Below are 24,043 nucleotides of genomic sequence, written 5' to 3' on the forward strand. Positions count from 1 at the left end.
TAAAAGATAAGAATAATAGCAATTATTATGTTTGCCATTTTACTTTTGATTAAAATAGCAAAAGATAAGAATAATAGCAATTATTATGTTTGCCATTTTACTTTTGATTAAAATAGCAAAAGATAATAATAATAGCAATTATTATGTTTGCCATTTTACTTTTAATTAAAATAGCAAAAGATAATAATAATAGCAATTATTAATGAGAAAGAATCTAGAGATAATGAATTGTTTGTCCACTTGAGATTTAAGCCTTAATTTGGGCCAATCGGGGATCTACTAGCTCGAATAAAGTTTGGCCTCGCCAGTGCTCGATTTTTCTTATTCAGCCCAGAATATAAATCGAGACACTAGTATTAATTTATTCCACTAGAAAATTAATACTGAATTACCTCTTTATTCTTTAGGTGAGTCGGGGCTAGTATTAGACTTAATTAATCTCCGTGTTTAAGATATCGAATATCCATTAATTAATTAATTCCTCTGACGATCAATTAATTAATTAATTAGTCGTTTAATTATAAACGACATCTCGAGTGCTACCACTTAAACTTATTATCGTATCGGAACTAATTCCACCTGCAGGGTTTAATACGATAAACTTATTAAGTTCCTCAAGAGGATATTATCATCCTGTTATCAGCAGGACACGGATCCTTATTGCAATATAATCGCATATCAAATAATAATTGTTATCACCCAAAGTATCGAGTATCTTGAACTTCAACAGAGTTCTCACCCTTGATAAATCAAAGTAATAATCAATTAATTATTTACACCGATTAATTCAATTAAGGTTAAATTATTTAAGTCACCGAGATCTTGATTCTTAATTAGTCAGAATATAAGAATTCATCTCACTGTGATCCTGTTCAATACACGAAGGTACTAGCATAAATAAATAGCCAAGACAAACTATTTATCCATTTATGCTACAATCTAAACCAGCAACTCGTCCATAGTTGCCTCGATTGTGAACTCAATTTATATCTCAACTTTTTCCAATTATATGATCTTCTGTGATCTACAACACACCATATAATCTATAGTATGAGATAAATTGGACTATAATAGGATTATGCAATAACAATAATTCAGATAGGAAAATAGTAGTGAATAAGGTATCAATATATACAAGCATAAAAGCGTTGCTTTAAGTATATAACCCTTCAATGATAGGAGCTGATGGGTCAATTATAGCACCACAACACGACTTATATGAGAATCCTGTTACATGGGCATCATACCCACCTTTAATTTTCCCGAATGTGGGTCTGAATACTCCTACTTCTTCATTGTCTGAAGGTAGGGTTAATACTGTTACTTCTGGTAGTAATAGTATTACAACTCAAGCTGCACCCATTCCTCAGGTAATTATAATCTATTTTTTGAAAATTTCTCTGTTTTAGATCATCTTATTCTACTCATTTCTTATACACCAATTTTCTTTTTAGATTAGAGGCCCTCAAGGCATGCAGAACAACACGCCACTGACTAACAGCATACACATACAAGAGGTATTCATAATTGTCTTTTCTTTGCCCTATGTCTTTATTATGCATCTCTTGTTAGAACCATTTATTTTGAGAGGATCATCTTTTTTATTTTGAGTCTCTTTTCAGACAAGCTAATTCAATAAAGGTTCGGAGGTGCATAAAATATTCAAGGGCCATACGTCGAAGACATCCCCACTTGAAAATCGACAGCGCAATTTGCAGGGCGAGAGAGAAGCCCAGGCTTCACTCGGAGGGTGTTTGATCGAGCTTATAAGCTCTTTAAAACATCTTATTAAATTGTTTCGAAGCTCGTAAGCTTCTTCAAGTATTTAGCAAAATAAGTTTCTAAAGAGCTTATTATAAGTTCCTTTATTCAATTTATTTTTTCATTATTTTATAAGCGACATTGATTTTGCAAAAGTAACTTAATTATGATTTTTTATATTCATCATATATCATTCTAATTTTATCTCTGTTCGATTTTTTCTCTTTAACAAAATTTTTTTTCTTTCTAATTAAAAATTCTTTCTGTAGCTTACAAGCTCTATTAAAATATTTTATAATCTTTAATAGCTTATAATAAGTTCTTTAAAATAAACTTACCCGAACCCCCTCTCAGTTGATAAACTTAAAATCAGTGTACATACGTTGGGCCTGGTTCAGTGGTAGACTCCCTATAAAAAAAATCTTATTGACATAAATTAAATAAATCTTAATGACTACATGCACTATTCAATGGCTGCGGTGGGCTCTTGCTAGTGTAAGCTCATAAGTTTTACTTGTACCTATGTATTATATTGAGTCCATTCAAAATTACTTGCCTTTTTATCTCTCTAAATGGTGGGATAATAATATAATAATGATATATAAAATTATACCATCCTCTCTTAGTTATAAAATTATTCATTTTCCACGAGATAAGGAGCTGCTTGAAGAATTATACAATTTGCTCGAATTTTTTTATACATCAAAACAACGAAGTATAAGGTAATAAATATAGCTTATCCCTCGGTCTTTTAGCCTTTTACCCCAAAAAAATCATTATTTTGCAAATTGCCCCATGTATTTTATTCGTTGGATTTTCCCATACTCATTAGAAAAGGCCTGGCCCAATGGGCTTCGGCTCTTAAATTGGTAGCTGTAAAAAAGTTGTAGTAATTTATTCAACAATTATTCCTTAAAATAATATTCACGATCTCAATCTTTTTTCTATTATTTTTACTAAATAGTAAGTATACGTTTAAAAAGTATTTCAATTAAATTCTTGTACTAGCTTGAGTTTTAATAATTCGACTCTATTTTTTTCTATTATTATGCATATGCTTCTTCTTCTTTTTAAATGAAATTTGTTATTATTATCTTATGCATGATATTCGGTTACAATATGTTTAAATTAACTAAAGATAGTTATCACTCAATAAACTGAACTCAAACAATGAACGTCAAATTGTGCAAGCAAACTTTCTTCTTAATTAACCATACTTATCATTGTATATTAATTTAATACTAATTCGATAATCAACTTTTACAACATCATGCAATATAAAAAATGTTTTACACAACATCATGCCATGTCTAAGAAAACCCAACCTTCGAGGAACACTATGATAGCGGAAGTTATGGCGGTGGTGGCGGGTATTGTGTTGAGTGTGGAAAGTGATTTCAATCCGATATGCATTTTTACTGATTCTATGTTGGCAGCAAGAGTTTTGGCAAATTCGGAGGAGGAGGCTGATTTTTTACCGGCAGATATTCTTGAGATTATCGTTAAGGCTCGGGAAAGCATTCTTATTGGAGTTTTTCATATGTATAGATCGGCGAATAAAGCCGCTCATAGTTTAGCGCAATATGCGCGCTTGATTGATAGTTGTTGCCAGTGGACGCATGATTATCCACATTAGCTTAGGGATATTGTACGTCTTGACATTGAGTAATAAAGTCGTACGTTTTCCCTCTCAAAAAAAAAATGTTTTACACACATCCGCGATTAGTTAAATCAGACATATATCAATATATGTAATAATACTAGAAAGGAGGTCAAAATTCTGAAATAGAAAAAAGGGAGTCAATATTATATCTAAATCTATTCGAATTGGTGTTTAATTAAACTATTTACAATTTTTAAAAAATTATCATTTTGCATATTAATTTAAAATTTGTATTAATTTCTTTTATTCATTTTGCTATCTTGCTCATTTTCAGCTAAACAAAATATTAAATTAATCAGCTGAAATCTTACGCATTCAAATACATCGATTACTAAAGTGACATCATTTATAAAGATAACAAATTATTTCAGACGAAAATTTCAACATTTAATTTGATCGAAAAATGAATTAGATAGTTAAATGAGAAAATTTAATATATATTTTAAAATTAAATGTATAAACAGGAATTATGTGAAAGCCGAATAATTTACACACCTTTTATTTATAAGGAAAACGCGAAATAGTACTATAAACCCCAACTTCGCGGTAGTAGCCAAAGCCCTTACCCCCATCCACCGCCGTGCTCCGTCGTGGCGCCGCCGCCGCCTTGGTGTACTGATTAGTCGTCGAGTGGCCGCCGTTTATCAGATTCCCACAGGCGAGTGCCGGGGGAAGTGATGGAAGCCGAGCTGCCCATAGAGCCGCAATCTCTGAAGAAGCTCAGCTTCAAATCCTTAAAGCGGGCGCTCGATCTATTTTCTCCTACCCACGGTCAAATCCCGCCGCCCGATGCAGAAAGGTTTATTGAAACCTAAAATTACAGTACTCTGGATATTTTTTGTTGGAATACTGCTGTTTAGACTAATATATTTGGAGTTCATGAGATAATTCGGCGTTATATCCCTAATTTGATTGGTTACTTTATTTTTTCTTTTTCTTTTCTCTGTTTGCAGCGCGAAGATTCGAATAAGTCATAAGGTTAGTGCTGTATACCGCATTTTTTTCCTCATTTCTAGATGCATATTTTGGTAATTTTATGGAGGAAGGAGTAAAAGGGTGTTGTGCATTTTCTTTTGAGAGTGTAGGCGAAGTATACCTAGTTTTACAATCCACGGGCCACTCTCCCCCTATTACAAAATACTTGGATTTGGATGCTCCATGTTAAATATGTATTGCCTTGGAGACAAGCCTTTCGACAATTTTAATACATAGAGAAGAAAATCCCCATTTGTAGTTATGTAGAGTTCAGGAATTGGACGAATTCCCGTTGCTATAAGAGTTAGGTCCCTGCAGAGACTGCATAACATAATTTTCCCATATGTCTAGTAGCTGTCTCCCTCTCTCTATTGCATAGAGTACAGCTGTAGTGCTTACTTCAAAGAATTCAGATTCTCATTTTCATAGTATATTATATTATGCTGTAGATCAACTCTGAGTATGTTAGAGTGAAGACCTTGTCGTCTGAACATGCTGCTAATGCGGCAAAAAGTCAAGCACAGCAAGCACCTACTCCCTCTAACGTCCTTGCACTTCCAGGTATTGCGACATTTGCGAATTTTAAAACTTGGAGCTGTTAGTTTGTTGTTTGTTGTTTGTTGTTTGTTGTTTGTTGAGGGGCATGTTTTGTTTTCATTTACATTAATTTCGTGAAAAGATCACACATAATTATTGAATAGGGAAATTCAATCAAGCACAATTACCATCACTACTTTTCTACTTGAGTTATATAACCCGAAGGGTGAGTGGACATGTGAGCTTCGTTCTGTTAAGAGCTGTTGCAGTTACACAGGCCTGTTCACATCGACGCTTCCACTAATCAGCTCCATCGTCCTGTCTTTGTTTTGGTTTGTACCTAGTTGATTGAGCTGTTAACATTTCTGCAGGTCCTCAACAATCAAATGATACACAGATGGGAGAGCCAACGAAGGATTTGGTGACTAGTTCGACAGGTCAACCTAGGGGCTCGTATGTATCTTCTAGATCTTGTTTTCCTACTGAGTATTACACTATACCACTAAACCTCCATCACCTACTAGTGCAAAGACTTTGAAATTTAAAATTAATTATGTTCTGGTGCATTTCTGAATGCACCATATTTAATGAATATGCACTCATTGCCCATTGCATCTTTCTGTAACATAAAGATGTTAAAATTGTGAATGTTTGGTGCAGAGCGGATCTTGGTGGTCAAGGTAGGAGCTCAGCTATAGTTCCATCTCATGCCTCATCTGAAAGGTGTTCTATTTATATCTTCTCTTGCTTTCTCTCTGAAACATTAAATATGCAGATATTTAGTTTATTAAGCACACTTGCCTCACGGGTAATGTCTTAACTTTGAAATTGTGGATTTAGGAAGCAAGGGCTATAAGGACTTTGTTTGAGCTCAATACTAAACACTACAACATCAACATGTCATTAGTTTGGAATTAAGAAATGTTCAGCTTCACCTTTGAGATGACACCATCATCCTTGTTATTCATATTTTTCTGTTCTGCTGAATGCTCAGGAACATGTCGACTTCTGCCATCATGGAAAGAATTCCAAGCAGATGGCCTCGTCCTGTTTGGCATGCACCCTGGAAGAATTACAGAGTGAGATTACTTCCATGTCTCACTGATATAGCGGTAATGGTTCTTCTTGGCTCGACCTGTCTTAAATTACAAACTTTGATCTCTGTAGGTAATCAGTGGCCATCTGGGATGGGTGCGGTCTGTTGCTGTTGACCCAAGTAACACTTGGTTTTGCACAGGATCTGCTGATCGGACAATCAAGGTTAGATGTGCATATCTTTTTTTTCTTGAAAACTGTTCACCTAAGTTGTAATTGGATTAGACATTGCTTACAGAATCTAGAGCCTAACACAAATTGTAGGAGAGGTTTGGAAGTTCTTTTTCCACATGAGTTTACAGTTAGGAATATTCTGAATGATGATCTGGTCCCACAACCATGATCAACTGATGCCACTATATGGTTGTTCTTGTTGAAAATTCAAGTGTCTAGTTCTATTTGTTGGTCATTTTTCTGTAGACTCTGAATTGAATGGGTGAAGGATTTGTTAGTGATTGAGAATTTGACATTTCATGTTTCATTATGTAGCCCAAATAACATTTCATTTTCTATTCACTAAACTTTCTTCCATCTGGTGTGGCAAGATATGGGACCTAGCAAGTGGCCGACTGAGACTCACTCTTACTGGTCACATTGACCAAGTACGAGGTAGTTCAGTTTTTCCTTTTTCTTTTTGTTCTGTTCATTTTTTTAATCTTTTGATGGTATTAATATAAGAACCAAATATTTTTGCAGGTCTGGCTGTTAGCAACAAGCATACATACATGTTTTCTGCCGGTGATGATAAATTAGTTAAATGTTGGGACCTAGAGCAGAATAAGGTAGGTCGTGCAATTTCAATAGCTGCTTCGGCTGAGTTACATCTATTGGCTTGTTGTAATGCTGCTCATTTTTATTTTTAGGTTATTCGTTCTTATCACGGTCACCTTAGTGGCGTCTATTGCTTGGCTCTTCATCCTACTATTGACATTTTGCTTACGGGAGGTCGAGATTCTGTGTGTCGGGTATGTATTACATTTTGCACACATACGGTACCTATTTTCAGTGACTATGTACTAATTTAGGTTGTGTGATGGTTTTAGGTATGGGATATTCGTAGCAAAGTGCAAATTCGTACACTCCCTGGGCATGATAATACTGTTTGTTCAGTATTCACACGACCTACGGTAAGTGCTTATTTTGTACCTAGGATAGTAGTATCACAATTTGACATTTGTCAAAAGTATCTGCTCAAGCTAAAACGTACCCTTTTAGTTATAACTCATGGCATTACTTGTTCTTGCAGGATCCACAAGTCATTACAGGTTCCCATGATTCAACTATAAAGTTGTGGGATCTTAGAACTGGTACAGTTTTAAAAAATAATTGTATTTGTCAATATAATATCATCTCTCTTTTCTTAAGTCAATATTCTTGTCCTGTCAGGTAAAACAATGTCAACCCTGACGCATCATAAGAAATCTGTACGAGCTATGGCTCCACATCCTACGGAGTAAGCATTTTCTTGTGCATTATAATTCTTAATTTTGTAGCAACTGTTTGTCAGTTGACTTTTACCTTTTCCCAAGATCCTTATAGTGGCCTAATTTATTGTTTCCTTTTACAGGGACTCTTTTGTATCTGCTTCTGCTGAGAATATTAAGAAGTTTAGACTTCCAAGAGGAGAATTCATGCACAACATGCTGTAATTTTCTGTGAATTGCTATCTCTGAATGTAACGCACTTCAAACTCGTTGTTGTGTAGCTGATTTTATGTTCTCTTCATGCAGCTCTCAACAGAAAACAATCATTAATGCTGCTGCAGTCAATGAGGAGGGTGTACTGGCCACAGCAGGTGAGTTGCATGAAACATGACCCAAAAAAAAAAAATCCATCTTTTTCCCTTCTCAAATGATTTTCTTCTTGTGGCAGCAGCCAGCTCATCTTAGCTTTTCCGTTTACTATAATTGTTCGATGACACGACACATGATTTTTACTTATTGGCATTTCCCGTCCATTTGAATCGCCCCAGGTGATAATGGAAGCCTATGGTTCTGGGATTGGACTAGCGGTCACAATTTTCAGCAAGCACAAACAATTGTTCAACCTGGTATGCATTTATAAGTTGGCAATTTTATTTAAGGTTAATTGTGTTTATGTCCCGAACTTTCAGAGTTTTCCATAAAATGTTCCGAACTTTTGTTTTCTCCTAACAAGCCCCAAACTTCCAACGTTTTCCATAAAATGTCCCGTTGTAAAACATACTGTGAGTGAAAGATTTTGAAAGTTCGGGGCTTTTTAGGAGAAAACGAATGTTCGGGACATTTTATATCTTGTTGATTAAAGCATCAAACCTAACCCGATCATTATTTCAGGTTCGCTGGAGAGTGAAGCTGGTATCTATTCCATCACATACGATCTAACCGGGTCGAGGCTTATTACTTGCGAGGCAGACAAAACAATTAAAATGTGGAAAGAAGATGACACGGCAACCCCAGAAACTCACCCTCTGCACTTCAAACCACCCAGAGACATGCGGCGCTTCTGATAGCGTTGTCTGCATCGATTTTCAGACTTGCTTATTATGCTTTCCCGCTCCATCTTCTTTGAAAGCTCGATCTCTGCAAGGTTGTAAAATGTGTTTATGGGGCTGTTCAATTTGCTTGTCAGCTCTATGTTAGGTGATCTAGTTGAAATTTGATCAAAAGTAGGAGTTTCCGATGACAGTCTTTGTATTCAAGTTTGGAAAATGTATGTAACTTTTTCCCGCTGTACTTCAAAATATTTGTTTTTGCCTCGTATGCTTTTTATTCGTCGCATATTTTCTCAATAAATAGTGCTTGACAAGTAACATACATGTAAATCAATTACTAAGAAGCTGATTTCTATCTTACAATTTTACTAATTTATTTTGCCAATAGTAGCTAAAGGCGTGTGAAAAAAATCCAAAACGTTTCTCAAAAGCGGCGCCTAAACGGTTTGCCTCTTGGCTGGGCTGTAAGTATTTTTAAAAGAGTACTGAAGAGAAGGAAACTATAGTTTTATATTCTCTCCACCCATAAAGATTGTGTGTTTACGGAGCAATATTTTTGTCTGTTCGCAAAGATATGTATTTTTTTTTTAAAAAAATTCCTTTATACTTTAAATTTCATTCACACTCAATATTTTAAAAATATCCACCTTTTATTTTTACAATTGGTTACCCTTTGATGGTATTAATTACAACGGAAGAAAAATAAATGTTTTAGTTATAGGCATTTGATGGTATTAATTACAATAGAAGAAACAGAAACATTTAAGTAACACCAAAAAAGAACAAAAAAAATGATAAATTTGAGAGGAAACAGAAACATTTAAGTAACACCAAAAAAAAAAAAAGACAAATTTGAGAGGGCCCAACCGGGTTCGAACCGGTGACCTATTGATCTGCAGTCAATTGCTCTACCACTGAGCTATGGACCCCTTGATGATAATTTATAAGATATGAATTTATTGTATTATATCAATGAATAAAATCGCGTTCACACAGATCAGTTATTATACTTTGATGATAATAATTTATAAGATATGAATATATTGTATTATATCAAATTATCAATGAATAAAATCGTGTTCACGCAAATCAATTGTTATACGTTTATGTGGAAGTTTCTTTTATAGGGTTTTGATATAAAAACTAAAGTATAGTGTTGATCTAATGAAATATTTTGTTTAGAATTGATTTCAAGTGCTCCCTCGGTCCCCTAAATTTGTTCCTTTATTTTTTTTTGTTCGTCCATCAAATATATTTTCTTTTAGTTTTGGCTTTTGAGACACTACCTCACACATAACTTTTTTTATTTTATTTTTTGTTAAAGTGGGATCTTTCTCCACTATCCATACTTTCAAGGTGGACCATTTCTCCACTATCAATACCTTTTGTTCATTATTAATACACTCAACAACTTTTTTAACCACTTTTAATAAAACTGATGCCGAAAGTATTTAGGAATAAATTTGAGGGACGAAGGGAGTATATTGAACTATATAGCTTGTGAAGTTTGAGCTTAGTCAAAAGGGATATATGGACTTATCTAATTATTATTCCCCTCAAGACGGTAACAAATTTATCGTCAGTGATAAAAGTTTTGTCAATATAAAATCTAATCAGATAGAAGTGCATTATTTATGTTAGTCCTTAAATATAATATCTAATCATTCATGAATTATAACTGCCCACAAGAAATGCGTAGAATGAGGCAAAATACATCAACACAAATTTGGCACAACAATTTTGTCTCTCTACATTCTAAATGTATAGAAGACTGAACCTGCTAAAATTACTTGTGATAAATACTCATATATTATCCTAAACTTGTATCATACGTGTTACAAGTATTTTGCTATACTCATTCATGAATAGTTAAAAGTCACAAGACTTATCCTCTTACCACAAAGCAGATTACAACACTCTCTTGCTTTATATGGAAATAATACGGACTAGGTCCTTCGAGTGTTACAACACGAATACTCATAATTTCATTTCCCCTTTGTACCAAGATATTAGGATCCTCCAATTGTCATGGTTGGGTTGCCACTACGATTATCATTAGAATTTGAATTTTAATCCCATTCCCTTTAGCAACTTTAGCATTTGGTCTCGGTTTAAATCTTTTGTTAATGGATCCGACATGTGATAATTGACTTCACATAGTCAACAGAAATAACCCCACTAAATGATATTGTGTTGTCGACGTATATGTCGAGACTTACCATTATACATACAATTCAATGCCCTTCCAATAGCTGTTTGGCTATCACAGTGAATCATCAGTGAAAGCACAAGCTTATTCCAACACAGAGTATCTTCAAGGAAATTCTGAATTCATTCAGCCTCTTCGGTTGCTATATCTAGCGCAATGAACTCGGATTCCATGGTAGACTGAGCTGTACATGTTTGTTTTGAGGATTTTCAAGAAACTGTTACTCCCCCAATTGTTGACAACGAGTCTTTCTCATCAGAGATCCAATTTACATCACAATATCATTCAAGTGCAGAGAGATATCTTGTGTAGTGTAGCCACCGTTAAAAGTATATTTCAAATTTCTCATAACCCTGATCAATGTTTTCCAATGTTTCTTACTTGGATTGATCGTAAATCTGCTCAACTTATTAACAGCACATGCAAGATCAGGCATATTACAATTCGTGATACACATTAGGCTTTCAATTATCTTTACATACTCTTCTTGAGCTATAGGGCCACCCCACTCAAGATGATTTATTCATAACCGGTTTTCCTATTAAAGGGCGTCCGATCGCTGTTAATGAGATGCCATTTAAAGCTGAGTTTGATGAGTATTTTGGCTTGAAAACTGATAAAGGAACCACTTCTAAAGTTAGTCTACTGAAATAATTTCAAAGTTTGTCGGAGATCGCCAGTGATGATAGCATTACCAAAAGAATGTGTGATATTTCCATCATCATGTCATAAATATGAGCTACCGTACGCCTTTTTGCACCTTGTCAAGAATGTGGAAGATGTGGACAAATATGCATGGGGGCTGCTGTTTTGGCAAACTCACACAATGCAATTCAGTGCGTAAGCGAAAAGCCACCAGAGTCTGGCAAGACCCAAATTTTTTTAGGTGGAAATGGCCTTCTATTCTCGGTAAATTATTTATGTTTCTGTCATTGCAATTTAGTTGTAACTAATACTAAATGCTACCTATTTCTACTTGGTTTTTACAGATCTTTATGATGGTGCGCATCCCTATAATACTGGCATACGATTCCACGTTATGATCATACAAACTCATATTTATATCCGTGGTCAACAGAAAATTCTGGATCCCAGGGAGTTCGAATATGCACCGTAGTAGTCCCATTCGTGCTGCTACAATATATTGTTACTTCCTTGTTACACGGCTCATGATGTGACGAACATACGGAGGAATGTACACCTAATAAAAAAATGTCAATAATGAAAGAATGAAATAATGTAAATCTTACCATAATAAAAAAAATTCCTCCATCCCCTAAATGTGGCATGTATTTCATTTTGGGTCGTCCTACTGTAAGTGGGCCTGTTTACATAAATTAAAAAGTATGTAAGGGCCGACATTACAATGTTGTACATTTGGAAGATAGTTACATTTAACAAGATAAAATAAAATGGAATAAGCAACAATTTGTAAAGAAAAAGTTAGGACTTGTTTGAAATAAGCCTTATGACTATCTGATGGCATATGCAGTGTAAAATGAAATGCTTGGCCAAATCGTCCCAGATTTTCTTACTTGATTCTAAAATCGATGTGGTCATGAGAACTAGTTAGCCCGACCTAGTTGACAACTTTATTTAGTCGTATTTGATTATTGATCATACTTTGGCTCCGAAGGAAAACAGGATGGAGTGTTGATTCCGACAAAGATGTGTTATATTATAAAAGCGGAAATGAATGCACATTAGAACCAGATTAAAACTTAAGTCCTTAAATTTTACTTGGGTCTTGAAGATGTTTTATTTGAAATCAGTCTTCCTATTAAAGGGCCCACGGTCACTGTTGATGGGACGTTGTTTAAGGCTGAGTTTGATGAGTATTTTGGTTTGAAAACTGATGAAGGAACCACTTTTAAAGTTAGTCTACTGAAAGAATATCAAAGTTTGCCGGAGATCGCCAATGATGATAGCATTACGAAAAGCACATGAGCCTACCTGTTATATATATATATATATATATATATTAGGTTGTGTGATATTTCCTTCATCATGACGTAAATATGAGCTATCGTACGCCTTTTTGCACTTTGTCAAGAATGTGGAAGATGTGGACAAGTACGCATGGGGGCTTCTGTTTTGACAAACGTATTAGGTCCCGAAAGGTCTGGAATAGGTGTATGGGGGGGGGGGAATACACCTATGGCTATTTTTCAAATAAACAAACCAACACAACCTTTTAAAGAGAAAGAGTTATGGAAAACTTAGGTTGATGTCTGATACTGATTCTCTCTTCAGTAAAGAGATATCAGTTAAGTCAAAGACTATAACTGATATGCGATAGGCTTCAGTCGGGTTTGTAAAATAGAGGAGTGTTATGAATCTTACTGACTATCCGAAGATTGATCAGTTAGACGAATAACACTGGCAGCGGAAAACTTCTTTGAAATAGCCTTCGAATTAACACGTTGTCAGATAAATGTTTCACTTTGCAATTAATCAGTTTTAGTTAAGAAAACGTTTGTGCGTAGATAAGAGAGTAAAACTGAAAGCGATAAACAACAAAGGGATTTTACGTGGTTCGGAATCCAATTCCTACATCCACGTACAGACTGATTTTGACTTTAGGATTCTCTTCTTCGATTCAAACTTTGGAGGGCTTCGAATTGCTGAGTAACGAATTCGACAGCGTTTCAGCCTATGATGCACAGATTCTTCAAAAATTAGCATGTACGGCGAATCGGATTCTTTTAGGGTGTGATTCTCTCGGATTCTCGTTGGATTCGCACCCGATTCGCCACGTGGCGTATCTTTTAAAACAATTTATAAAAATAAATCGGATTCGCAAATTCCATAGGCAAAATTCACGTATCTCGTGCACGAAAGGCCTACACAAGGTTATTTTGATAATTTTATTTTTCGTTATGACTTATATATTGGACTAATAATATTTGAATCGTTATATTGTTGCTCAATTAACTTATATAATTGAAAATGCTTAACTTTTGGGTAAAATAAAATGTAAATTACATATAATTAATTTAAGAAAAATTAAATTGTATATATTTTATAAGCATTATATATAATAAAATTTTAATAATTAGATGTATCCTTGCCGAATCGCACCCTATAATTTTTAAAAACCCGTATCCCCGTACTCGTATCGTATCGCTCCCGCATCCGTACCTCCGTACCTATGCAACATAGGTTTCAGCTTGTGTATTTGAATCGGTGAAGATTGAAGTGTTCCTCAAGCTCTATTTATAGGAGAGGTCTTGAATAGATCCGTTGGCGGAGAGGGTCTTCAAGAATTCATCCGTTGAAGAGAGATTTGAACTTTGTTGAGGCTTCAATCTTTGAGGTTCCTTGTTTGGTGAGAAACGGCTAGCTACTCGGTATAGGAGATACGACGTCTTTGAAAAGTTAATCACCAAAGAGGAATGCTCTGCAGAGAAAGGACGATCCTTAAAATCTCTGCATTTAATGCGGTTGTACTTGGGAGTGTGTAGCTTCCTTTTAACTCTGAAGGTTCAGTCCGAGGAAGGATGTTAACTGATACTTGACTTTAGTATCAGTCTGCAAAATCCATGTGGCCTGCATAAAGTAATCAGTCATAACTAATTCTTGAGATGGTTAGTCAAATATCAGTATTTAACTCTGCCTTTAATCGTTACATCAGTCGACATCTTCAGTCTTCAGTCCCCAGAACCTAGGTTAAACTAGAAAAAGAACTCTAACACTTGAGTTCAAATAGTTCTAGTCTATTACAAAGAAAACCTAAGGATTTTGGTATCATCAAAACTAGGGTTAAGATATTTCATTAAGTTCCCAACAATTTTTCTCTTTTTGATGATGCCAAAACCACACAACAGTTCTAGGCAAGAAAAGACTGAACTGATAAAGGGCAAGTTGCTAAACAGGGTGAATACTATTCCCCCTTAACAATAAAACCTATAAACTTGCACTCAGAGGAAAAACACAACAGTTAAAGAACATAACGAAGACATAACTGAAATCAGTAATAAGAACCTGGACAAAAAGATATTGTCTTCAAGTTGAGATCAAAAGAAGTTCTTTTTATTTCAAAATAACTGATGAGAAATACAGAGCAAAACATACAAGACAGAATAAAGGAAAAACACATAAACACAAGTGTTCATGGGACTCCAGCAGTTTGCTTGTCTGAATTTCTTCTTTGATCTTCATCTTCATTTTCTTCTCAGCCTTTATCTTCATCTTCGTGTTCCTGTACTTGTTTCTTTCACACTTATTTTCCATTGACTCAAGATCTTCCTGGCTTATCTTCCTCTTGATCTTTTGTTGATCCTTTTGCTTTACCAGCTTCAGTCTTTGAGAAGGTTTTTTTCTGTCTTCTTTTCCCCCTTTTTTGGCAACATCAAAAAGGAAGGATGACTGATGATGGAAGCTAGGGTGAGGGAGATGAGGAGGGAGACGAAAAAGAGAAACGCGGATGAGGTGGAGAAGGTGAGAGGGGTAAAGAAGAAGATGAGGGTTTGGGATGGAGAAGAAGAGAGGGGCAGAGGTGGGTATGCATGGCTCTTGAGGTAGACAGAGAAAGAGCGGCCATGCATACAGACCTCAAAGGGCTTATAGAGGGGAGAGAGATGAATAGGGTGAGATGGGTGTGAGAAGGGAAAATCGAATCAGTGATAGTCGTGAGGATTGTTGAGTAATTTAAGCACCATTAACCCAAAAACATTCCATCTTTTCCCTTTATCAAATGATTTTCTTCTTGTGGTAGCAGCCAGTTCATCTTAATTAGCTTTTCCGTTTTCTATAATTGTTCGATGACACGACTCATGATGTTTACTTATTGGCATTTCCCGTCCATTTGAATCGCCCCAGGTGATAATGAAAGCCTATTGTTCTGTGATTGGTCACGATTTTCAGCAAGCACAAACAATAATTCAACCTTGTCTGCATTTATAACTTAGCAATTTTATTTTAGGTTGATTGTGTTTTATATCCCGAACTTTCAGCGTTTTCCATAAAATGTTGGTTACTTTTGTTTTCTCCTAAAAACCCCTAACTTACAACGTTTTCCATAAAATGTCCCGCTGTACAAAATCCTGCGACTGAAAGATGTTGAAAGTGCGGGACATTTTATATCTCGTTGATCAAAGCATCAAACCTAACCCAATAATTTATTTCAGGTTCGCTGGAAAGAAGATTACACGGCAACCCCAGAAACTCAAACCAGCCTGAGACATGCAACGCTTCTGATTGCATTTTCTGCATCAATTTTCAAACTTGCTTATTAGGCTTCTTTGAAAGCTCGATTACTGCAAGGTTGTTTGTAAAATGTGTTTATGAGGCTGTTCATTTTGCTTGTCAGCTCTATGTTGGATCATCTAGTTGAAATTTGATCAAAAGTAGGAGTTTTCGATGACAGTTTTAGTATTCAAGTTTTGGAAAATATATGTAACTTTTTCCCGTTGTACTTCAAAATTTATGCTTTTTATTCGTCGCACTTCCCAATAAATAGTGCTTGACAAGAAATATACAAAATAGTTCAGAAAAATAGTTTTTGACAAGTAATATACATGAGATATATCATGTATATTATTGAACTATATATCTGGTGAAGTTTGAGCTTAGTCAAAAGGGATATAGGGACTTATCTTATTATTATTCCCCTCAAGACAGTAACAAATTTCTCGTCAGTGATAAAAGTTTTGTCAATATCAAATCTAATCAGATGGAAGTGCATTATTTATGTTAGTCAAGTATAATATCTAATCATTCATGAAGTATAACTGCCCACAAGAAATAAGTAGAATAAGGCAAAATACATCAACACAATTTTGGTGCAACAATTATGTCTCTCTACAATCTGAATGTATAGAAGATTGAACCTGCAAAATATTGTTTGTGATAGAAACTCGTACATTATCCTAAACTTCTAATATATATGTCATACAACCATCCGTTCTAGCAAACAGGGGGGTGGGGGTCCTCGTTCAACTAGATTTGGGATTTAGTGCTCGAAAAGCCTCTTTTGTTCGCCCGTAGTAGACAGCTTTGCTGCTATGGTATGTTATGAAGTTCCACCCGAAAGCAGAACCCCCAACGATGTACGTTCCTTGTTTCTGAATATCTGGAGGCGGGACAGACATAACGTCATCCAGCAGAGGATTGTCAGTAGGTTTCACATCTTGTTGATGCTCCTCTGCTTTCTTGGCATTGGCAATGTCACCATTGCTACATTTTTCCAGCTTAACGGAGTTTTCTGTCATCTCTTGGTATAGTTCCATCAGAAGCTTCATCCCTGCAGAGCATATTTCACATTATCACGAGATCCACTATGGAAAAGCATAATAATCTGCATTTTTTTGTCATTGCATGATGAATACATATGTTAAGCAAACCAAGTAATGTCAAGTATAATTTTTCAGCATCGGAGCAGGTAATTTGTGAACTATACTTAATTAGCTGACACGATCCAAGGATGTATGTGGTCTCTTTAGCAATGTAGCATGTTTTGGTCGAGCTCAACCGTGGAGACAAAACCATGGACAGACAGATTCATTTTAGTTTCACTAGACTGGATTTTAAGGCATATAGATGCAGCAGCAAAGACAGAATAAATGTTGTGATATTACAGAAACAGAAAGACGTTATAACAAGTATGAAGACAACCGTACTTGAAAAATGACTAGTAGGAAGTAAACTAGTGGCTAGGAAGAAAATCAGCCCCCATTCACATGTGCAACTTGAAGAAATCAAAGTGACGATGAAAAAAAATGGAAACATTCAATCAAGATGATAACTATTGTCAATCAATCCACCCACCGAAAAAAGAACCATAGAGATTATCTGTGGAAGACAAACCATACCTTGACGGATATCATCAGCTGCTTTACAATTTCGAAAATCAGGGGTTCTGAGCACCTGTAAGATTGCAAGCATCACAAAATTATCAGGCCACGTTGTACAAGAATATTTAGAGGTACCACTAGAAATGGAGTTAATTAGCTTAATTAGCAACAACAAACTTAATGTTCGTTTCTTCAAACACTACAAACCATAGCTAACAAATTGTTTAATTAAACTATACTAATCAGAATCTTGGCTCCAATTTATTTTTTCTCATATAATAAGCAGTTTTCCACATCAGTCCAACCACTCGGTAAAATTGAACAGAGAAAATGGTTGAATGGAATAAGTGCCCTTTCGTCAGCAACATCCAACTAATTTTCCAAAATTTCAAACTCTGATTATATGAAATGAATCAAACAAGTTCACACCCAGGTCATCATAAGTTGTGATACTCATACATAGAGATCAGAAACCACATTATCATATCTAGTCTGTAAAGCTCACAAATAAAAATAAAACTCTCAAACATGCACCTTAGCTTATAAAACTTCAGCAAAAGAAGCCACATCAAAACAAAAAACACAATTGCCAATAAAAAATTAGTTCAATGATCCCTTTGCTTAATCTAACATCACTTGTCTACTCATCCAAGAAGATAAGACCTAACTCTTTTGCAAGAAAATTGAGAACTTCAATTTCAACTAAAAAAAAGCCCTTTTCTGAACTTTCATCCACACTACAATTAGTCAATTAATTATTAAGGCGAGAAAATAAAAACTAAAACAAAATTCAAGACTGAGAATTTACTCTAAGCAACAAACCCTAGTTCAACGTGCCAATAAACGCGGGAAATTGAAATTTTAAAAAAAATCATAGCACAACAAGTTATTATGCAAATTCCCCCTTTAATCATTGGGTTAAAGACAAATGATTCTGCAAGAGTAGAGAAGCCCAGGAAAACTAGACTGCAGGTAAAGAAAGATCGCAACAGAATTCGAAAAAGTGACGTAAGAATACAAGAGAAATTCGCAAGAAAAACTGCACCTCGATGAAATGGGGGCGAAGATCTTTGAGAAGTCCACGCATCTTGTAGTAGGGAGAATCCTGGATTTCATGTTGAAGAGGCCTCTTTCTGCTCTGAGGCACGGGTTTCAGCTCCTCCATTGATGCGCGCGCCTCTCTCTCTCTCTCTCTCTCGAATACAATTGGGCAATTTTGTGGAAATTTATCAAAATCTCATATTGACCCCTCTAAATGTATTTAATCACAAATCCGACCTCAGATGCCAAAAAGTCCAATGTATTTTCCATACACCAAAATGTAAAATATTGTTCACAAAAGTCAAAAAAATAATCTCCCAAATCTGAAAAGAGTAAAATAGATATTCGAAATAAGCTGAGACACTAACATGATGCAATCATAATTATGGTGTACGAGCTCACAACTTTGCTAATCATCGACTAATCTTCATTCGAAATAATATTAAGACAGTAACGTGATGCAATCTAAATGATAGTGCGCGGCACGCACAACCTTATATAAAAAAATAGAAAAAAATACTCCTAGAGAGTGTTCGGTTGCTTGAGATTGAATTGTCTCAAGATTACCCCAAATCGAATTAGCCCGAGATTAACTGAGATTATTTTTGTCATAGGAGATAAGCTAAGACTCATAAGCCATGACTAATCCTACGTGGCATAATATCCAGATTAAGTCTTGGGCCCTATCTACTCCACCGAACATAATATTACATAACTAATCATATCTAGTCCTATGAACCGAACACCCCCCTAGGATATTATATATTTATATGTGACTAATCATCGACTTATCTCTATGTCTTAATGGTAGTGTGCGAGGCGCACAACTCTGAGTATAACTTACTCTCGATTTAAATGTATTTGAAATAAAATTTGAGGTAATAAAGACCTTAGTATAATTTACCCTCGATCCAAATGTATCTGAAATAAAGTTGAGGTAATAAAGACAAAAAAATTAAAAAAAAATAAGATATAAAAAATGTGTCTGAGCCCGGGTTCGAACCGGGGACCTCTAGTGTGTGAGACTAGCGTGATAACCAACTACACCACCCAGACCTCACGTTGAGGTTTCCTGTTTTCAACATAATTAAAGAAGGGTAATGATTGTGACAAAAGTCCAAACGGTTAGGAGTTGGGATATACAATGACATTTTCCCTTATTTTAATTGTACCTAGTATTTATTTTTACGGGGCTAATAGTGCCTAAATATACAACTTTCATATATTTATAATTTTACACATGAACTATAGATCATGTCTCCAAAACTTTCATTATTTTTTAATTTTGCAAATGACAAATATTTTCGACGAATGAATGCTGAGGTGGAAGTTAGGAATTGTCTGTGGCTTAAACTGCACTAGTAATGAAACAGTGTCATTTCATCATAAATTAAGTCCCAACTTTTAGGACTTTGAGTTACGAATTCGTGATTGAATTGTAAGATTCTTTTATTTTATTTTAAGTAAATGTGATAACTCTATGCTCATGATTATCTGAGAACCAAAACACCAATGAGTGATATGTCCCACCTAAGAAGTGGATTAGCACTTGTTCATTCCTATTTTATTAGTGCTTCAAATTATGAATAGGAAACAGAATTGCAGGTACTTAACAACAATACTCAGAATCACAAAATGAGGTTAATATTAATAATGATAATATAGTAACAAACATTGAGACAGCAAAACTTATGGTTTTTTCTCAATGACTTTGAACTTTTAAGTATATTTATGCATAATTACAGAGCTGCAAGGAGTGGAAGGCATTGTATCACAACATAATAAAATATGCACATTGCAGAGGCCTCCCTTTACAAGACGCCGCAGCTACAGCAGTTACCTATGGCTTTCTGTTGCAGGTTATCTTGGATGATCTCCAGCTGCATGATGATTTCTTCGAAAGTCGGACGTTGCTCTGGATTCTTGTGCCAGCAATCTTGCAGAAGCCTGCATTGAGGTACAAGATCTTCTAATAAGGTATAAGGACTCGGAATAGTTTTGATTACAACGACGTTTTACTTGACAAGATGTAGTCTGTATTTATGAATTGACTCACCCTTTGATTGGTTCAGGATACACGATGGAAGGTAGATACGGCCGTTCATCTTCATATGCGCGTTTATCTGCTATTTTTTCTGGTTCTTCTTCCCTATTTGATGGCCCTCCTTGGAACATCTATAAGCAATGTTATCAGGTGAGAGTGTTTGATTAACTTTTTGGTTCTAGATCGAGAAACGCAATGAAAATTGAGTTATATGATGATATGAAGACAAGTTACCTCATGAACTATCAGAGCAAAGGAGAAGACATCGACACTTTTACCATACGACTCCCTACGAAAGACTTCTGGAGCCATGTAGCGGTCTGGCAAAATATCACAAGCATTTCACAACAATTTCTGAAAAAAGTAATTGAAATCTACTAATCTTTTGCACAAGTGCAAGATGGTACATGATCCAGTTCCGCCAGTCATTTTGTAGACAAAATCTCTTCCATGTGCAATTTTGCTTAACCCGAAATCTGTGACTTTAAGGCGCCCCGCCTCATTCTGCAAAACGTTTCTGCAAGAAGTGGTCAAATTGATGTAACTCGAAAATCATGTCTGCTGTAAGTTGAAGGAAAGCTTATGGCGAAAGGCAAATTGAACCTAGTACTACCTTGGTGTTAAATCTCGATGGATTATGGCATGTGGCTTATGTTGATGCAGATAATTCATACCTCTGAAAACATACAAGAAATGTAAACCAAACCAACACCCAAGTGGATATGACCAATATGTACTATAATTTTGTGATATAATGAGTGTCCGTAACATGTACCTTGCTATATCTAAAGCATATGCAACTGCAGTTAGTGAGTCGAGTTTTCCTTTTCTTCTCAGTATATCGTACAGACTTCCCTAGAATTTCCACTTACGTAAGCATTAACGCATATACGTCCAAGAACTATCGCGAGTGCTGAGTGGGACTTACATTTCGTAGGTACTCGGTGAGGAACACTAAGCGACCTGCAGGTTGCTTTAGAACACCAAGAAACTGCACTATGTTAGGGTGACGCAATTTTGCCCACAACGTGAATTCCTTTAGAAAGTTGTCCCTAGAGCAAAGAGCAGAGCAGATGGAAGTCGTATCATATAATCAAGGATGAATAAAAGTTGCCTGTGTCTCATATTTACCAGTGAATCATAACAACGCCCAATATGCACTTCATACTTAAAAGAAACATCTCTATTATCTTACATAGATTCAGAAAACTTGGACAAGTAAAACAAGAACTCACTTCACTGTTTTATTTGAAGCAATGGAAGAACGGATTGTTTTTGCAGCAACTTCTGTACCACGCCACTTGACTAAGTAAACTTCTCCATAAGCGCCCTGTCGTTAATTGAGAGTGCACACAACATTTAGAACATGTCATTTTGAAAGTAAATTAAACAGCCAAGTACATGATGAAAACTTCAATCTGCTAGGGGTAACTTTTGGGTGGTGAAATATAAGAACAATAAAAATTTGAATGGATCTACATGGGGTTGAATCGACTATCAGGTAAGAGAAATTACTTCACCAATAAGAGTTTTTCCATCCCAGTCGACCTCAGCTGAATCAATCTCCAAACACGGAGTTTGAGAATCGAGCAAATCCTGTTACAAGCAAGTTGAAATGAGATACTTCATGGAGCTACTTAGTACTAACCTATGTTCTCACACTGCCAGTCTTCCCATCGACACTCGAAACAGACTGGGACTGTGCTATTCTCTATGCAAATTTTAGTAGAGTCGATCAACAACAGTGACAAACTATGCTTTTATCCAATGGGAATGACTATAAAGATCATAGCTCACTATCTTGACAAAGAACTGCTGGAAAATCTCAGTACAATAAGGTATAAGTAACTTATGATCTCTCTAATAGCAGCCAATCCTAGCAAGGAACTACTGGAGAAATATACCGGATCAGTTCCACCATTTGCCTCCAGAATTTTGCAAATATCCGGATGGCCAGATCTACGAGCATCAGATAGTGGCTGCAAGGTATTTCAATACACGATCCGTTTAGTATTCCTAGAAAAAATTTACAGTTCATGAAGTTTTTGAAAACAAATTATAAAATGATTTAACATAAAGAATGATTGATAGCATCAGAGAAAGTGTTGCAACATTCTAGTATAATGCAATCTACTGGAGCTGAAACTTTACTGCAGGAATGTGAGGTTTGCACTCACAGTTCGACCCCAACGATCCAAGGAGTTGACGTCAGCTCCTTTCTCAAGAAGGAGAACAACTATTTCTGTGCAACCCTCACACGATGCCAAATGAAGTGCTGTTCTCCTATCATAGTCGGCCAGGTTGGCACTTACACCTTTTGCGAGCTCCTCCATCACACCGGCTTTATCACCCTTACTCGAACAAAACAGAAGGCGATACGGACCTCTCCACTCGTTCCTTTGAGATGGCATCAGTTGCTGGAGAACAGAGGCAAAAGCGATTGAAGAAAACATAACATTTGCTACCTCCTTCAGATTATTTTCCCCCAAAATAGTAATCTCGAAATATTGCCAAGTATGACAAGAAGATTCATAACATATCATAGAATACAACAAAATATATATCAATTTATTCATTCTGGTATTATAATCGTATCTAAGCTTTTAGAAGACAAGTAACGTATATTTATTACCTTAGTAAGAGATGATTCAAGCCTATGATTTTCCATGTGTGCGAGAGAGAGAGTGAGAGAAACAGAGTCAAAGAGGCAATTCCACAAACACTTGGTGGGGAACAACTTGAAAGATAAGAAGCATGGCTTAATAGAGTTGATCAGCACAGCACGCAGCTACAGTCCAAGGCGTCGCGATCAGAGGTCGGCGTATCCGAGGTACAAGTTCGTGATTGATTTTGGTTGTGTTTTTGGCTGCAATTAATTCCAACTGTAAATCAAATCGGAAACTTTGGATTCATCGTCGCTGACTGTTTTTGAATTGCGACGACTAGTTGGAGGGAAAATCCATCGTCCTTTTCCGTGTGTTGCTTCGATTTTGGCGAGGATGCTGCCATGAATAATTCCTGAAGAATAGTATCCTTTTCCATGCATGGATTCTCCAGAAAAATCTATCAGACATTGATGGTTTCTCAACATTTGCGTCACTACTTCTTCACACAATCAGATTTTCCCTCGTTTTCTCAACGGCAGTTTTTTGAGAGATCCACGGCAGTTCTTATTCGCTGATTTTTATTTTTTTCATTTCTTTTAGTTGAAAATTATAATTGGCCTTGTTTTATTAGCGTACATTTGATTTTACCAAATATTCCAATTTTACTCATTAAAATTTCAAATTTAAAAAGTTATTTTACATTAAATAATTATAGTTATTGAAGTGTAATGATAATTATAGTTATTAAATATTTTTAAATTATTTAATAATAAAAATTAGCATTACACATTACTATGATATAGTATTACACATCATAATAAATAAGTAAATAATAATTCAAAAAA

General features: G+C 35.5%; 3 protein-coding genes, 1 long non-coding RNA gene and 2 other non-coding genes across 8 annotated transcripts; 2 read left to right on the plus strand and 4 right to left on the minus strand.

The window, feature by feature from the left end:
* Positions 1–1,178: 1,178 nt before the first annotated feature.
* On the plus strand, positions 1,179–1,934 carry LOC130999058 (uncharacterized). Its single transcript, XR_009093399.1, has 2 exons — positions 1,179–1,370; positions 1,455–1,934. It is a non-coding gene; the product is annotated as an uncharacterized LOC130999058 (long non-coding RNA).
* Positions 1,935–3,891: 1,957 nt separating this feature from the next.
* LOC130999059 (protein pleiotropic regulatory locus 1) lies at positions 3,892–8,772 on the plus strand. The gene is made up of 17 exons (XM_057924518.1): positions 3,892–4,223; positions 4,378–4,402; positions 4,849–4,960; positions 5,308–5,389; positions 5,597–5,659; positions 5,931–6,015; positions 6,104–6,196; positions 6,577–6,640; positions 6,728–6,813; positions 6,895–6,996; positions 7,075–7,158; positions 7,278–7,338; positions 7,418–7,484; positions 7,599–7,676; positions 7,762–7,826; positions 8,004–8,081; positions 8,347–8,772. Exons 1-17 carry the CDS (start codon positions 4,102–4,104, stop codon positions 8,517–8,519), a joined length of 1,440 nt encoding a protein of 479 aa, XP_057780501.1. The 5' UTR covers positions 3,892–4,101; the 3' UTR covers positions 8,520–8,772.
* A 589-nt stretch (positions 8,773–9,361) lies between these two features.
* Positions 9,362–9,433, minus strand: TRNAC-GCA (transfer RNA cysteine (anticodon GCA)). Its single transcript has one exon. It is a non-coding gene; the product is annotated as a tRNA-Cys (tRNA).
* Positions 9,434–16,459: 7,026 nt separating this feature from the next.
* On the minus strand, positions 16,460–18,799 carry LOC130999060 (uncharacterized). Its single transcript, XM_057924520.1, has 3 exons — positions 18,553–18,799; positions 17,526–17,580; positions 16,460–16,957 (listed from the first exon to the last, which is right to left on the minus strand). Exons 1-3 carry the CDS (start codon positions 18,670–18,672, stop codon positions 16,650–16,652), a joined length of 483 nt encoding a protein of 160 aa, XP_057780503.1. The 5' UTR covers positions 18,673–18,799; the 3' UTR covers positions 16,460–16,649.
* Positions 18,800–19,530: 731 nt separating this feature from the next.
* TRNAV-CAC (transfer RNA valine (anticodon CAC)) lies at positions 19,531–19,604 on the minus strand. Its single transcript has one exon. It is a non-coding gene; the product is annotated as a tRNA-Val (tRNA).
* A 566-nt stretch (positions 19,605–20,170) lies between these two features.
* Positions 20,171–23,894, minus strand: LOC130999061 (serine/threonine-protein kinase VIK-like). 3 transcript variants are annotated; one of them, XM_057924521.1, is made up of 12 exons: positions 23,225–23,894; positions 22,744–23,009; positions 22,497–22,571; positions 22,113–22,188; positions 21,828–21,922; positions 21,521–21,644; positions 21,368–21,447; positions 21,206–21,268; positions 21,000–21,109; positions 20,827–20,912; positions 20,605–20,723; positions 20,171–20,495 (listed from the first exon to the last, which is right to left on the minus strand). In XM_057924521.1, the coding sequence occupies exons 1-12, from the start codon at positions 23,258–23,260 to the stop codon at positions 20,360–20,362; spliced, it is 1,266 nt and encodes a 421-aa protein (XP_057780504.1). In that variant the 5' UTR covers positions 23,261–23,894; the 3' UTR covers positions 20,171–20,359. The 3 variants fall into 3 exon arrangements, with proteins under 3 accessions (XP_057780504.1, XP_057780505.1, XP_057780506.1); XM_057924522.1 differs by having other exon boundaries at positions 22,108–22,188; positions 22,770–23,009; positions 23,225–23,889; XM_057924523.1 differs by lacking the exon at positions 23,225–23,894 and having other exon boundaries at positions 22,108–22,188; positions 22,744–22,760.
* Between the last annotated feature and the right edge of the window lie 149 nt (positions 23,895–24,043).

Source organism: Salvia miltiorrhiza, chromosome 8 (assembly GCF_028751815.1).
Source record: "Salvia miltiorrhiza cultivar Shanhuang (shh) chromosome 8, IMPLAD_Smil_shh, whole genome shotgun sequence".
In the NCBI taxonomy this organism is placed as follows: Eukaryota; Viridiplantae; Streptophyta; class Magnoliopsida; order Lamiales; family Lamiaceae; genus Salvia; species Salvia miltiorrhiza.

Excerpts from the sequence above, each read along its gene's own strand:
- LOC130999059 (XM_057924518.1), top strand. The coding sequence starts at position 4,102 with ATGGAAGCCGAGCTGCCCATAGAGCCGCAATCTCTGAAGAAGCTCAGC. Across the intron at positions 4,224-4,377 it reads CCGCCGCCCGATGCAGAAAG|CGCGAAGATTCGAATAAGTC; the intron begins GTTTATTGAAAC and ends CTCTGTTTGCAG. Across the intron at positions 8,082-8,346 it reads ACAAACAATTGTTCAACCTG|GTTCGCTGGAGAGTGAAGCT; the intron begins GTATGCATTTAT and ends TCATTATTTCAG.
- LOC130999061 (XM_057924521.1), bottom strand. The coding sequence starts at position 23,260 with ATGGAAAATCATAGGCTTGAATCATCTCTTACTAAG. Across the intron at positions 23,010-23,224 it reads TTGAATCATCTCTTACTAAG|CAACTGATGCCATCTCAAAG; the intron begins GTAATAAATATA and ends TCTGTTCTCCAG. Across the intron at positions 21,269-21,367 it reads TATGCTTTAGATATAGCAAG|AGGTATGAATTATCTGCATC; the intron begins GTACATGTTACG and ends GTATGTTTTCAG.
- LOC130999060 (XM_057924520.1), bottom strand. The coding sequence starts at position 18,672 with ATGGAGGAGCTGAAACCCGTGCCTCAGAGCAGAAAGAGGCCTCTTCAA. Across the intron at positions 17,581-18,552 it reads TTCGCCCCCATTTCATCGAG|GTGCTCAGAACCCCTGATTT; the intron begins GTGCAGTTTTTC and ends GCAATCTTACAG. Across the intron at positions 16,958-17,525 it reads AGCTGATGATATCCGTCAAG|GGATGAAGCTTCTGATGGAA; the intron begins GTATGGTTTGTC and ends TATGCTCTGCAG.